The sequence below is a fragment of the Rhinopithecus bieti genome, unplaced genomic scaffold (assembly GCF_001698545.2).
Source record: "Rhinopithecus bieti isolate Rb0 unplaced genomic scaffold, ASM169854v2 scaffold_574, whole genome shotgun sequence".
In the NCBI taxonomy this organism is placed as follows: Eukaryota; Metazoa; Chordata; class Mammalia; order Primates; family Cercopithecidae; genus Rhinopithecus; species Rhinopithecus bieti.
In genome coordinates this window covers 4,004,861-4,020,420 of record NW_016803605.1, presented here as the reverse complement: position 1 = coordinate 4,020,420, position 15,560 = coordinate 4,004,861, and the positions used below count along the sequence as shown (strand labels likewise).

At 57.7% G+C, this 15,560-nt stretch overlaps 1 protein-coding gene across 1 annotated transcript in view; it reads right to left on the bottom strand.

Moving 5' to 3' along the window:
• The window catches only part of NCOR2 (nuclear receptor corepressor 2), a 215,857-nt gene that overhangs the window by 42,853 nt on the left and 157,444 nt on the right, over window positions 1-15,560 (bottom strand). The window contains 5 exon segments of the mRNA XM_017889687.1: window positions 5,374-5,728; window positions 5,731-5,802; window positions 5,805-5,957; window positions 7,138-7,188; window positions 10,854-11,001. Of these exon segments, the coding sequence (XP_017745176.1) occupies window positions 5,374-5,728; window positions 5,731-5,802; window positions 5,805-5,957; window positions 7,138-7,188; window positions 10,854-11,001 (779 nt within the window).

Below are 15,560 nucleotides of genomic sequence, written 5' to 3'. Positions count from 1 at the left end.
TTTTTTTTTTTTTTTTTTTTTGTAGAGACAAGGTCTCTCTCTGTTGCCCTTGCTGGTCTTGAACTCCTGGGCTCAAGCTATGCTTCTGCCTTAGGCACTCAAAGGGCTAGGACTGCAGGTGTGTACCACCGTGCCTGGCCTCAACGATACGCTTTAAATGGTGCAATGTATGGTATACGAATGATATCTTAATTACACTGTTACAAAATGAAATGAAGACTACATGCTAGCCATAAAATAAAGGGTTTGATGTATCAGCTGTATTTTCTCTATGAACAGTAAAAATAGTATTTTTATGTGTGTACAAATAGAAAAACAATAAAATATAAATTTTAAGGTTGAAATGCAAACTTCTGTATATGTGTAAAGATAATTCGATAGAGATAAAAAATATGACTGTATAACACACACAAAAACATGAGGCGCCACTGTCCATGCAATCTGCCCGAGAGCTCGGGCTTTCTATGTGGGGCCTGAGGGCTCCCCGTGCCTTGGTTTCCCTGTGGCCCCTCACCTAGTAGGGGGTGGGCAGTCAGACTGGCAGGGATGAGAAGGGGCAGGGGCTGCTGCCCAGAAGCTCTCAGCAGGCACCCTCTGGGGGGCACACACAGAGGCCCAGATCCCTCTTTCTGGAGCCCCCAGAGCAAGTGGGGACTGTGGTCATAGAGGTAGCACTTTCTAGTTTACAAGAATTCTTCTGATCCCAGCCAGAGCTCTCTCATGGGTAAAGAAGGCCACAGTCAACACAAGGGCTGGGTTCAAGTCCTCGAGGAGAACGAGAGTCCTAAGCCCCCAGAGAGAGCAGCTGCCAGTAGTGGAGGAGGAAGGTGGAGAACGCTCAGAGCTCAGGGCCCATCCGACCACCCCTTGTCCCGTGGCCGTGCTGGAGAAGCACGCCTCCAGAAGCCCTCCTGGCTGGCTCTCTCCACCCTCCACTCTCTCTCCTTTATTTTATTTATTTATTTATTTTTTTGGAGATGGAGTCTTGCTCTGTTGCCTAGGCTGGAGTGTAGTGGCACAATCTTGGCTCACTGCAAGCTCTGCTTCCTGGGCTCAAGTGATCCTCCTGCCTCAGCCTCCCTAGTACCTGGGATTACAGGCACACGACACCATACCTGGCTAATTTTTTTGTATTTTAGCGGAGACGGGCTTTCACCATGTTGGTCAGACTGGTCTTGAACTCTTGACCTCAAATGATCCACCCACCTGGCTTCCCACAGTGCTGGGATTACAGGCATGAGCCATCGTGCCCAGCCTCTCTTCTTTGTTTTCTTGGAAGGCAGCCGCTTCCATTTTCCTTTCTGGAGGCCTGGGTGGGGCAGGGACTCTCAGGGCCTGGCACGGAGCATGTGTCCGGGAGTGGCCCCGCCCTGCCTACCCAACCTGGCAGTTGCGAGCAAAATCTCGGATCCCCTCTTTGACCATAAGACTTAGCCAACTGTGCCTCGGTTTCTCAATCTGGAGAGTGGAGACGAGAGCTTCAGGGGCTGTCCGTGGGTGGGCGTGGGGATGCTGGTGACTAGCATGTGGGGCTGAGTGGGTCAGGCCACCGTCTCCTCACTGTCATTTTCCTTCCCACTCAGGAAGGCCAGGGTGGGGGAAGGGGGTAGGCACGAGAAGGGGAACAAGGGCCTGGGGACATTCATCAGGAACATGCTGGGCCTGCAACAGTATGTCCCCTCTCCACCCAGCCCTTGCCTCAGTTTCCCCATGGTCATGAAGCTGGGACAATCCTTGCCACCACCCTAGGGCTGGGAGGGAGAGGGAGGGCTGGTTTGTGGACAGGCATCCCTTGCCTCTCCAAGGCCCCAAGATAAAACCCTGACCTGTCACTCCCACCCATGGGGCCTGCCCACCTCTCTGACTTCTCCACCCTCTCTTCCTGGGGCTGCTCACTCCACTCTACTCCCTGCTACAGGCCTCTCCGCTGTCCACTGGACATATGCTCATGCGGCCACAGGGCCTTTGCGCTGGTGGTTCCCAGGGTATGGCTATCCCTCCTACTAAGGTTCTCATTGCCCTCCAATGTCACTTCCCCAGAGGCCCTCCCCGCCTGGCCAGCCCACTCTCCCCCGCTCCCCATGTCCTATCTTCCCATCACCCACTTATCCCGCACACAATGGTTCCCTTCTCCGCGCCCTCACTAGAACGTTAAGTGCCCGAAGCCAGCGCCTCGTCTGTGCGGTTTCCAGCACCCCCAGTGCCTGGTGCACGCTGGTGCCATCAGTCATTTGCGGAATAAAGTAACAAAGGTGCAATTGCTGTTATGATCTTCCAAAATGCCAGAGGGACAGCTGAAGGAGCTGCACTCCAGCCCCCTCTTGGGGTGACCTCTTGGGGGGTGTCCCAAAGCAGATCCAAAGGAGGGCAGCTAATCTCTCACTGAGCACCCACTGTGGCCCAGCATTAACTGAGTTATTCTTGCGATAAGCCATCCACACCCACCTTACAGACAGAAAACTGAGGTCTGGGGGAGGGGACTCATAAGGTCAGGCCCTGCCAAAAAGCACCCAGACACCTTCTCTGAAGAATAAGAGAGGGGAGGGCAGGCAGGCTTGGGCTTTTGCAATCAAAGCCACCATCTCTGGTTATCTGCCAAGAAAACACCCAGGCAGAGCCACCTCGAAAAAAGTGCCAGCGAGCCGAAGGAGAATGTGATTTTCTTTCTCCCAAAGTCACCCGGGAGAGGGCCAGACGAGAGTCATCTTGTATCCATCCAGGAATGCAGAGCTCCCCCACTGGGGCTGCCAGGCGGGAGGGACGGTACTGGGCAGGCAGCCAGGAGCAGGGGTCGCCTGGGGGGCCTGCCCCGTCCCGCCAGCCCTTCCCGGGAGGCCCTGGCTGCCGGGGCCTACTCTGACACATCTCGTCGGCGTCCTCCAGCGCCCGCCCGGCCCTGCGCAGTCGTGGCCGGCACAGGGAGGGGTGGCGGGCTGCCGGCCAGGACGAGGTCAGCAGGCTGGCCAGAGTCCAGCCTCGTTCGCTGAGAGGGCAAGGCAGGCCCCAAGGGCGGGGGCCTGGGCCCAGTCGCACAGGGCGGGACAAACCAGGTGTCCTGACTCCCAGCCGAGGACTCCTGCACCCCGGGGGCTGTGTGCTGGACATTGGGCAAGGGGTGGACGCACGCCAGGCCCAGCTGCGGGAGGGAGGACACCGCCCTGGGTGGGGTTGCAGGGGAGAGGATGGGAGGCTGCAAGTGCCCTGCAGGGCCTCAGGCCCGGCCTGAGTGTTCTGGGGACGGACAGGATGCAAGCTGATCCCCCGGCTCCCCAGCCCGGGGCCAGCCACGTGTACCCAAAACACAGACTCTGGGAGGCAGCTTATCAGTGGGGCTGCTCCATGACCTCAGCGCTTCCCCCGCGAAGGCAGAAACACGTGTTTCCATGACTGTCCCCACAGCCAGTGGGAGCGGAGCAGGGAGTCGTCCGCCCTGACCCCGCTCCCCAGGCACAAAGGTCCTGGCTGCCTGCCTCTAGGGCAGACCCAGCCGCACTGTGAGCACTGTTTTCCAAGCTGGGACTGTCGGGCAAGAAGCTGGGGAGTTCGGTGCCCTCAGAATCCCGCTGGCCAGGCCTTTGCTCAGCACAGGCTCAGGGTCAGGCCATCCACTTCTTACACACATGGGCGCGGTTCCTGTCAGCAGTGGTTCCTGGGGACCCTGAGATTTTGTTTTGTGGAACCTGTAGAGATCTGGGTGAACCTCAGTTCCTAGGGAATGTCCTAGGACTTCACCCTTTAACATGGCCCAGGGTGAACCCCAGAGCAGAGACAAGGGCCCCACATGACCCTGCGGGTCCGATTTTCCTCCCTCGCTCGCTCTGCCCAGGACCATTCCAAGAGACTTGGGAGGGGAGGAAACACACCACACTGCAGTCAAAATAAAAGGGCCCGCCTGCCCCACCAGAAAACAATTCCTCCAGCCGTCCAGATGTGAGCGCGACACAGTCTCTGAGGGTCTGCCCTCTGCCACCCAAGATCGGTCCTAACTCGGGTAGCCATTTTTGGTTCTGGGCTGGAGGCCTTGAGGCCCAAAGCATCTGTGCTAAAAATGGGTGAACAGCGGCATTCTCAGGCATGTGGGGTCACCCAGGCCAGGAGCAAAGACAGAGACCAGAAAGGAAAGAACACACATCAGAGACATCGGCAACCAAACAGGATGGCACTGGGGTCCTCCAGGCCACCCCAGCTGGAGAGGTTTTTGCAAGGGGAACCGCTGCACCTGTGATCCAAGGTGATCCAAGGTGATCACCTGTGATCCTGAGCCCTGGACCTTTGGCTGACAGGAGATGAACCACCAAAAACATGTTGAATCTGTGGTTTTTCCCCATCACCATGGCCACCATGCTCGCCTCTCCATCCCCGGCCCCAGGGCACCTGCAGCTGCCTCCTGACTGTGCTTCTCACTACCAGCAAATCCCCCACATGGTTTCATGGGTAAATCACATCTGGCTCTCTTGAGAGAGGCTCGCAAAGGCCTTCTCACTGCCCTGAAAACAAAATGCAGCCCCCACCTGCCAGGGTGCGACTCAGTGCCCCCAACCCTGTGAGAGCTGCTCCCCATTCTGCCAGGCTGCCCCCCTCCCTGAGCCACTCGCTCCACCCTTCGACACCTGAATCCACCAAGCTCATTCCCACCTCGGGCCTTCACACTTGCTGTTCCCACCACGTTGAGGGTAGAACTGTGTCCCCCTCAAAGAAGGTATGTTCAAGTCCCAACCCAGGGTCTCTGTGAATGTAACCTTATTTGGAAACAGGCTGTTTGCTGATATAATCAAGTTAAGATGAAGCTGGACTAGATTAGGGCAGCTGCTCATCCAATGCTTGGTGTCCTCAGAAGAAGAAAATGTGGACACAGAGATGCACAGGGCAAAGGTCATGCGACGGCAGAGGCAAAGACGGAGTGGTGTGCTGGCAACCACGACTGCCAGCAGCAGCCAGGAGCTGGAAGAGGCGGGACTGATCTGCCAAGAGGCTCAGAGGGTGTGGCCCAGCCTGCACGGTGTCCCTGAGCTCCTGGTCTCCAGGACTGTATTTGTTTCAAGCCACCTGGCTTGAGCTACCTTGTAAGGGCGGCCCTAGGAACCGAGCAGGCTGCCTGGTACACTCTCTCCCTAGTGCTGCCCAGGGCTGCCTCCTCTGTCTGGGTCTCAGCTTGGATGTCACCTCCTGGGGAGATCCTCCCGGCCACACCTCCGACCCCTCCCAGCCTGCATCTCCCATTCTTGGACTCTACTCGGAGTCTGCCTCCCTAACCACACCTCAGGCTCCTCCAGAGCAGGCAGAGCCACACTGGGTGCGGCTGTCTAAGTAGGTAGTCGCCGCTCAGTGTCTGCAGACAAAAGCCAAGGTTAGGGCTGCCTGGCGCCCACTCACCGGTTCTTGTCGCCGCCCTCAGGCTCATCCACCTCATCTGCACTGCAGGTGGCACTGGAGTCGCTGTCCTGGGGGGCGCCCGAGCCCTTGGCTGTGGTGGCCCTGCCGCTCCCGCCCTCCTTCTTCTCTGCCTTGAGCGCTCCCTCGGCCGTGGCCTCAGAGGCCTCCGCATCCTTGCCCTTGGCCGGACCCTCCTCGGCTTGCTCCGTGCACTCGCTCTTGATGGGCTCCTCGGCCTTCCCTGTATCCACTGCCAGCTCCTCAGCCACGGGGGGCTTCTGCTCCTCCCCCTCCTCCACTGGGGGCACCGCTGCGGCCTCCTCCTCCTTCTCCTCCTTGGGGACCACAGGAGGGGTACAGAAGGCGATGGGGTGCTGGTGGGGCGTAGGGGTCCGGTGGCTTCAGAGGCTGGGGTGGGCTCAGTGGGGCCGGGATGTCCTCAGGCGGCGGGGTGGGTGGCTCCGGGGGTGGCCCATCGGTGCTCAGGGTGGCTGGGGGCTGGGGCCCATTCTGCCCTGTGTCCTTGGCGGCCTCAGTGCGAGGGGAGGGGATGCTCTCGGTGTCTGAGCTGTTGTTGACAGTGGCTGTGCGGGGCAAGAAGGAAGAGGGGATGAGGCGGGTCTGGGAGGACTCCAGGAGAGATGCATGGCCCTGACCCTCGGGATGAGGGCGCTCTGTTGCCTGACACCAAAACAGCCCCGAGGCTCCTATATACCTGGGCCCCTGCCTGGAGCCCCACCCCTGAGACAAAGCCCCTGGCCAGGCCTCTACCCACAGCTGCTGCCCTCCCCTAGCCGCCTTTCTCCCGAACTGACCCTGCTGGCATAACCTGGTTAATTTCCAACCCCAGGACCTCCTGGTGGTCAGCACCCCCGACAGATGGAGCCAGCCTGAGGGCGGGCATGGGCAAAGGCCTTCGTCCTGGGGGTCTCCATGTTCTCATCTGAGCTCTAACCCCAGTTCTGCCCCGCACTGGCTGTGCACCATGGGAAACTCTACCTCTTGGGCCTCAGTTTTCCCATCCGTAGAATGGGAGAACAATAGTTCCCATCTCACAGGGCAGAGAAGCCGGCGATTGTGATGGCAAGGGCAGCTGCCTGGTGACTGCCTGCTGCTGCACCATCATCGCCACCATCATTATCATGTGACAGTGCAGAACGGGCAAGTGGGTGCGCAGGGGCCCCGGGCACAGTAGACGATGAGGCCAGTGCGTGCACAGGGGCCCCGGGCACAGTGGACGATGAGGCCAGTGCGTGCACAGGGGCCCCGGGGCACAGCCCACACCAACGGCCTTGGCATGGGTTTTACACAGCAGGAGCGCGGCCTGTGTTGACGGAGTGGCAGGATGAAAGCATGTACCCAAGGATGGCAAGGAGACCCCAGCCGCAGTCCTGGCTCTCTGGCCCCCAAACCCACACCAGGTTCTTCTTTGGGTCTCAATGTTCCCATTTCCTGTAAAATGGGGATACTTGAAAACCCTTGCATTTGCTATCAGGGAAATCAAACCCGGTGGGAGACCCAAGTGTGCCAGTGAAAATCAATAAAGCAGTGGAGACGGGAAACTGGTCTGCTGGAATGAGCCTGGGACCAGCATGGGGAACAGCTGCTTTGCTGGAAAGGAAGCCCAGAGGCCATGGAACACAGACGGTGGTGCTCACAGCAAGAGCATGCGCCCAGAGCAGGGTTCCTTGTGGAGGACCAGGGACCTCGGGATGCCCGCCCCGGCCCAGCCCTACCCCCCAGGCCAGCCGGCCACATTCGTACCTGGGCCACTGCATTCCCCTCTGGGCACCTCATTCCCAGAGGCATGTAAGGCTGGAAGGAAGTCAGAGAAGAGTTAGAAGCGAGGCGGCACCAGGTAGTGGGAGGCGAGGGAGGAGGCAATGTGGCCAAGAGGGGCCTGGAGCCCGGTGCACAGCAGTGAGACCTCGCTGCTGCTCGCTCTCCTGCCCCGACTGCCCTTCTCCTTGGACCGATGAGCCCTCTCCCTCCAGGCTCTGGCCAGTGGCTGCAGGTGACCTGCAATAGCCCTGCGCAGGCTGGTCCAGTGGCCTGTTCAAGGCCAGCCAATAATGGGGTTGGTCAGGGTGAAAATGGGGTGGGAGGTGCTGACCTCAGGGGTGGGCAAGGTTGCAGGGAGAAGCTTTTGGGTCTGCTGAGACCTCTTCAGCCATCACTGCCCCCGACCAATCCCCCAGTCTCTCCTGCTTCTTGCCTCCCTTCAGGCCCCAGAGCAGAGGCCACCTCTTTTAGAAACAATAGCAACGACAGCAACGCAGGTGGCGTGCAGGCCAGGCTCTGTGTGTAAGACTTCTAACACCGGGACCATCATCTCTCATGTACAGATGAGGAAATGGAGGCAGACAAGTTAATCAGCTTGCCCAAGGCCACGCTGTGGAGGGGAGAGCACTGAGCCCAGCTTCCTGCGTCTCTAACCCCTGGCCTTCCTCTGCCTGGTGACTTGAGCAATGTCATTCCCTTCCTTCCACAGTGAGAGTACGGGACGTTGGGAGGCCAACTTTGAGGGCCCCAGGACCAGGGATGAAACCTCTGGTTCTCAGTTTGTTCATCTACAAAATGGGCAGTTAACGCCTCGCTCTCATGGTTATCAAGAGGGTCTGGGGCAGGAGCCTGCGTGAGAAGCACCCCAAGGGCTTGTGACAATGCAGGTGGCTGCGCCATGCCCTGAAGGTTTCTGATTCGGTACGTGTGGACTGGGGCCCAAGAATCAGCACTTCCAACAAATCCCAGGGAACACCCTGCCACCGCTGCCCTAGAATCCAGGTGAAGTGCTTTGTGCAGCGCCTGACACACAGTAGGTGCCTAACAAGAGCGACAAAAAAAAAAACACCAAAAATAAAAAATAAAGACATCACCAGATGGCCTCCTTTCCTTTCTGCCTGAAGGTGCCCAGTACCAGGTTGCCTGGGTTTGACTATCCAAGGCAGGGCCTTGGATAACCCCACTATGCCTCAGTCTCCCCATCTGTAAAATGGGGAGAACAGTAGCACCTGCTTCATCCACTATGAGGATTATTATTACCAGAGAAACCACTGGGCCAGGGGATCCCTCCCAGCCCTGCACTGGTATACTTCCAGCCCAGATCAACAAGGTCCTTTCCATTGCCCCCAGGGAGGGACCTGCAGTGCTGCTGGGGCTGGCTGGGTCTCCGGGGAGATTCTGGCAGGGCAACCTCAGGCTCCAACCCAGCACCTGCCTCACCTCCCCATCCTGAGCACAAAAGACAGGTCACGTGGTGTGCGCTGGCTGGGCTGGCAGACCCCAAGCCTATCAGCTATGTGCCAGGACTCCCCATGGGAGGGGTTCTCCTTTCCCCCAGCCTCAGCCTCCTCATCCTTAAGATGGGGTAACACCCTGGGCACCAGAAGGCTTAATCAGGGCCTCTGATCTCTGTCCCCGATCTCTCAGAGTGGCCACAGAAGACCATCACGTAGTCACAAAAGCCTCAGCTCCAGCCAGCTCAGCCCTCCCTCCTCCCCCACCCAGCAGAGCACGCCTCTCCCCATCCCTACTGGGCTTCGTAAGCCCTACAAGCGAGGCAGGGGTCATTACCACACAGTTCTGGGCAGTGTCTGCTCCGGTTTTAACATGTGGCCAAAGCTTGGCTTCTTACAATGCTCCCACCAAGCCTGCATCCTGCGCATTCAGACAGCTGGAGGGATATTTACAGAGGAGACTGGGTTTCTGCTCCCGGGGTCTTCTCTTGTCCTGGCTACAGACCCAGAACCCAAAATGGGATGACCCAAGGGACTCGTGGCCCCGGCCTTCCTTTTGTCAGACACTGGCCAGGCTTTTGGCCAGCTTGGGTCAGAGAGACCCAAAGCTGGTGGGGAGGCCAGACTCAGTGCCTCTGATCCACCCCCAACTTGAGATGACAGTCACCCAAGGGCCCAGTTGCCCATTCCCAGCCAGGAGCTGGGATTCTGGCTGGTGAAACACTGCAGGTTGGAGGAGCCTGGATTTATCTGCAGGCCGGGCTTATAGAACCAGGAGGTGACTTGCACCTTCTGCCAGGGAGAAGCCTGTACATTCAAAGGCAGAGAGGGAGGGAGGACAGGAACAACAGGAAGGACTCCTGACGGGCAGGAGGAAGGAGGGTCGAATTCACCAAGGACTTGGGCTCTGCTGGGCTGCTCGTGTCTCCTTCAGAGAGTCAGGGACACTCAACTGAGAAGGGCTGGGGTCCTCCAGGGGCTTTTGGTCATGTCACAGCGGGAACAGTCTAGACCCCCAACTTCTTCTTTGACAGGGAAAAAGAAGCACAGGGGTCGAAGGTGGATGAACTCGTGACCAAGACTATGGGGCCAGGTGTGGGCAGCCCGTGTTCAGTTCCCGGGTCTATAAACACTGGTAACAAAGTCGAGCCATGTGTTATCTGGAGCCCTGGATAACACACAGCTCATGTGGTCACAGTCCTCCATTTGAGGGGACCGGGGAGACCTGCCAGCACCACGCACACGATGGCATTACGCCCTCTCTTCAGCAGCACTCACCTGGTGGGGCATCTGTCTAGTCTACAGCTGGTAGAACACACTCTGTGGTACCTGGGGCACCTGGGCCCAGACCTTTAAGTGCCCGAGCCTCAGTTTCCCCATACAGAAAACAGGGACACCAAAGAAGGGGACCGAATTATTTATCACCCAAATAGGGACACTTGGGAGTAAAAGGAGGCACTAAAAATAACTACATAATGTTTACAATACTTCCCGACTGACAGGTTCTATTTATACTGGTTACCTTATAAAAGAGTTCTGGTCAAAAAACAATTTTCAGGCCTGGCGTGGTGGGTCACACCTGTAATCCCAGCACTTTGGGAAGCCAAGGCGGGCAGATCACCTGAGGTCAGGAGTTTGAGACCAGCCTGACCAGCCTGATCAACATGGCGAAACCCCATTTCTACTAAAAATACAAAAATTAGCCGGGTGTGGTGGCGGGTGCCTGTAATCCCAGCTACTCAGGAGGCTGAGGCAGAATTGCTTGAACCCGGGAGGAGAAGTTACAGTAAGCTGAGATCACGCCACTGCACTCCACCCTGGGCGACAGAGCAAGACTCCGTCTGAAAAAAAAAACAAAACAAACAAAACTATTTTCCAAAGTCAATTTTTTTCTAAACTGTGACACCGGATGGGGTGAAAGACAGAGGCACCCACAGGGCTGGCCTGAACATCCGGTTACCCAAGCATAAGCCTGAACTCATGGGCGTCAGAAGGGCTGAGTGAGGCTTGGGGCTCCCAGAGAAGCTGATTATTCTCAGTATTGCTGTGGCCATCAATCTTGTGCCCATTACTGGTGAGTTTCTGGCAAGTCAGGCCCTCCCATTCCAGGGAGTCGAAGTCCCTTCTAAGAAGGACCCAGATGACTCAGGGGAGAGGACGCTGAAGGGGTCATTTCCCACCATGCCCTCCCTCAGAGCCTGGACCCACAGCAACCAGCCACCGCCAAGCTGCGCTAGCCCTCACCTTCGGCCTCCTCCACCATCTCCTCCTCGTTTCCGCTCACGCCCGATGCTTCCATCTCCTCATCCTCCACCACGGGCGGAAACGCAGTCTCCTCGCTGGCCGCCGCCGGGGCTTTCTTCTTCTTCCTCCGCGCGTTCCTCTCCTTCTCCTGGGCACAGGGAAGCAGCAGATCAGGGCTGGGGCCTGGACTGTCAGCTTAGGGACTCCTCATGCCTGGGGCCTTGCCACAGGTGCAAAGGGCAGTGATCCCAGCCATGTGGCAATGAGGGTGACCGTCCCCCTCACACCCCACCTCGGCAATCAAGCATGCCAGGGGTTATTTTTACCAGGGCCTTTATTCTTCTATTGAGCCCCAGATACACTCTGGGTACAGGCGGGCCCCCCAGCCACCTTGACATCCTTCCTGAGCGTGAGATAACCTGCCTGACACTGCCCAGGACTCTCCTAGCCAGAGCGAGTGACCCACGCCTCCTGGGGACACCCTGTCAGCTTCATCGACACATGTGGAGTGAACGAATACAGAAGTTTCTCCTTGCTGTGCAAGTCTCACCTGTCCCCAGGGGACAGGCCAGCCTGGGAAGCTCGCGTTTCATTTCCTGAATTTTTACAGAACACCTACTGTGTGCCCGGCTCTGCATACCAGGGCTATGGGGACACAAGGCACGGGGTAGACAAGGGGTAGACCCTCGGAGGCTGCCCTGCCTTTGGGGAGACCAGCAATGTGCTCTTCACACAGAAGCACCACTCAGAGGGTTGCACAGGTGAAATGAGGTGGGACAAAGAGCACAAGGGCAGGTGCTCCTCTGGACAGAACAGTCCGGAAGGGCTTCTGCAAGGAAGTGACATTTGAGCCAAGATTTGACGGCGGAGGGAAGGGGCCAGCCAGGCTCTGGATGAGAGTGGCAGGTGCAGGGAGTCACAGGTGCAAAGGCCTCCGTCGGGGGAACATTCCGGGTGTGTCCAGGAATGGAAAGAAGCCCACGTCGTGGGGCCTCCACTTTCCCTGCTCCCGGGAACCCCAGCTCCTCACTCACAGAGCCCACCCTTCTTCCCCAACTTAGGCACCGTCATCAAACTGCTCATCTTTGTGGCTCACAGGGATGGGTGTCTCTTTGTCCCCATGCTGAGCCAGGCAGAGGCTCTGAAAGCGTTTGTTGACTGACTTGCTGAGCAACTGTGAAAGGCCAGCCTTCGTGGGCTTGAACGCACAGACAGCTGAGAGCAGGGGCATCGTGGAGGCAGCATCTTGAAGTGACTGAGGACTCCCAGGGGGACTGGAAAGACACTGGGGGGTGCCTACCACAGCCTGGTGTGACAGGAGCGTCAGCAGCCTGATCCCTCTGGGGTTGCTGAGAAAGAGGCGGGCCCTCTGCCACACCCGGAGGTACCTACAGCTCTCAGCCAAGAACCCTCTATTGTGTTGAATGGTGTCCCCAAAGTTCACATCAACCCAGAACCTCAGACTGTGACCTTACTTACAAACGGGATCCTGCAGATGTCATTAGTTAAGATGATGCCACACTGGAGTGGGGTGGGCCCTAAATCCAACAGGACTGACAGTCGTGGAAGAAGAGGGAAATACGGATTCAGGGACATGAAGACCCTGTGGCAGCCGAGACACATGTGGAGGGATGCAGCCACAAGCCAAGGAATGTCATGAACTGCCAGCAGTCACTGGAAGATGCAAGAGGCTCCCCTGCAGCCTTGAATGTAAGCACAACCCTGCGGCCACTGATTCCAGACGTCTGGCCTCCAGAATTGGAAGAGAATACATCTCTGCTGTTTGTACCGGTCTGTGGTACTTCCTTGCGGCAGCCACAGGGAATCACACATCCCTCTGCACTGGTGCGCCCAGATTCCAAGAAAAAGCTGCCTGACATCCAGACCCCACAGCCCGCTCTCGGGCAAATGCCAGGTGGGCCCTGCCCACCCCCACCCTTCACCATGGCCAGGCTGGAGCTGGGCCTCATGAAGGGGAGGAGAGGGGTTCTCAGGCTCCAAGCCCCAGCCACAGGCAGGGAATGGGATCACTTCCTGTCCTGCCTTCTTCCTGAGCAAACAGGGTTCCTCTGAGCACAGCCGCTTGGAACGCAGGGAGGAAAAGGGAAACGTCTGCTCGTCCGTTAGTCACAGTTTCCGTCACCAACAGTCGGCCGGAGGGCCACAGCCCTGCCCCTGCCAGTGCCCACAGGGCCCACGGGGATGCCCAGCTCTGCAACCCCGCACATGTCCTGGGCCCAGGCCCAGCCCTGCCCCGAACCCTGAGCCTCTCCCAGGAGAGTTCGAGCCTGTGGCGGCCTGAGAAAGTGGTGGCATGTGGGTTCTGCGGCTGCGGCCGAGGGCTGCCCCTGCTTCCCGAATCTATTTTTGGCAGACAGAGGCTCAGGCAAGACTCAGGGCTGGGTGCCTTGAGCTGCCCGGGCAGTGGCTGGGACATGGGAGATACTCAGAGTCTCACAGGGAACAGGGGTCTCCTGTCAGCCTGCTCGTGGCACCCACCATCCTGGAGAGCAAGGTCTCTCTGTGGGGGGCAGGGTGGGGTCTCTGAGGCAGCGGACGAGGATGGTGCCAACACCCTGAATCCCCACAAGGCTGGGTCTCAGGGAGAGTCCCAGGAGTTACAGTTAATCCTTACACACATGGTCCAGCACTGTGGGATCTGGTGTGTGTGGAATAGGAGATGCTGGTGATGGCATCGGTCATTACGGCTGATGTTTACTAAGCACCTACTATGTGCCAAGCGGTTTCTGGTATTAATTTATTGGATCTGCATAGCTGCTCTGCATATCAGGGCATGCCACCCCCTGCTTCAAACTCTCCAACACCTGGATAAAATTCCCAAGTCCTCCCTCCATCCACATGGCCCTGTGTGATCCAGTCCTGGACCCCGCCTGCCTCTCCAAGCTGCTCTCCCCTCTTCTCTCCTCAGGGACTGTGCTACAAACACATTGCCCTCCTAGCCAGAGGGCCTCTGCACCAGCTGTTCCTCTGCCTGGACACCCTTGCCCCAGATATCTGCATAACTCACTTCCTCACCTCCTTCGGGCCTTAGCTCAGACATCAGAGAGGTCTTCCCTGATCACTCCATCATTAGCTCATCCCTCCCACCTCCACCATCCATCATTTTCTACTACATTCCTCTCATAGCATCTTCAGACTCCATTCTGAAACTGAGTGTGTGAACCTGTCTCTCGCACCAGTTCCTCAAGGGCTTGGATCTTTGTTCTCTGCTATATTCCCACCATACCGGGAACAGTGTCTGGCACAGAACAGATGCTCTGTAACTACGTCTTTAGATGAATGAACCTGATAGACAGGGACAGCGGCTCAGAGAGGCAGACACATGCACAAGACCACACAGCTCATGAGTCGAGGAGCCCAGATTTGAACGCAGGCCAGGTTCAAACATTTCCTGGCCGGACCATCTCTCTGCAGGCCTGTGCAGCCTCAGGTAGAAGAGATTAACAGCAGAAAACAAGGCGGGGCCGGGCCAAGGCTGAGGAGGACAGAGACTGAGGAACATGGAAGCCGAGCCCGAGGGGCCTGCATTCACAGATGGGAGAAAAGGGTAACCTTCGGCCATAAGAAGGCGGAGGGAAACCTCGCAGAAGACACTGAGGCCAAGTGTTACATAACTCCGGGACATGCCCCGCCTGCCCGTCCGCCAGATCCTGCTTCCTGCTGACGTCGCCTGTGGCCACACTCGGGCCAGGCCTGGTGCAAGGCAGGAGGGGACCCCCACTGACCCTCTGCTTCCCCGCTCCTTCCTTCTCTGGCCAAGGGTGACATGTCTTCCTGTACTCCAGACAGGGTTGGGCCAGCAGCCAGAGGTGGCTGTTACTGCGTTAGGATTCACTGGGATGTGCCCTCCTCCCTGGGACTGAAAGGCACAGGGGAGGGGCAGGAGGCGGAGGTCACCAGGTTCAGCGGCACCTCTCCTGGTGAGACCTGCTTGCATACTGCAGCGACGGGAAGCTCACCACTGCAGCAAGAGCGGCCACTGTCAAGACGGCTGGCCTGGCCTGAGCCCCACTTCCTATGATGGGTCCCTGCACCTGCTCTGCTTTCTCTGCAGCCGTCGATATGAGGGTGCTCCTTCAAGGTGGGCCAGGAGCGAGAACCAACCGCACACTCCCGAATCACTCATTCTCATCCAGGTCCCAAGCTGGTTCTCAGGGTCCCCTCCTGCCCACATCTCTAGAGTCTTCAGCATCAGGGGACAGAAGGGCCACCTTCTTTATCAGCTGTGTCATTCGGATCAGAATCACTCTCGACACTAGGACGACCCACCTTGAGTCCAGCCCTGAATGGGGGCTGTGCCTCAGCTCAGAATCCTTTCATGTAGCCTCCACTCCCTCCACGGTCCACTAACGAAGTGTCAGCTCCTCAGCCCAGCAGGAAAACCCCATCCATTCCTCTGCCCTCAGGGCACCTGCCATCGCTTCCCTGGGATGCAGCAGGCGCTCAATAAGGGGTTGCTGAATGGACAGTGAGAATAATACTGGATGCTTATTGAGGGCTGACTAAGGAACAGGCACCACCCTTTACAAAAAGAAACACACTTGTTCTTCAATAGCCCTATGACTGGGTCCCTTTCTTAGCCCCATTTTACAGAGGTGGAAACTGAGGCACAGAGAGGTGAAGTGAAGCCCAGTATCCTTGGACCCAGTCACTAAGCAGCAGAGCTGGGGTGCGAAGCCACCAGCT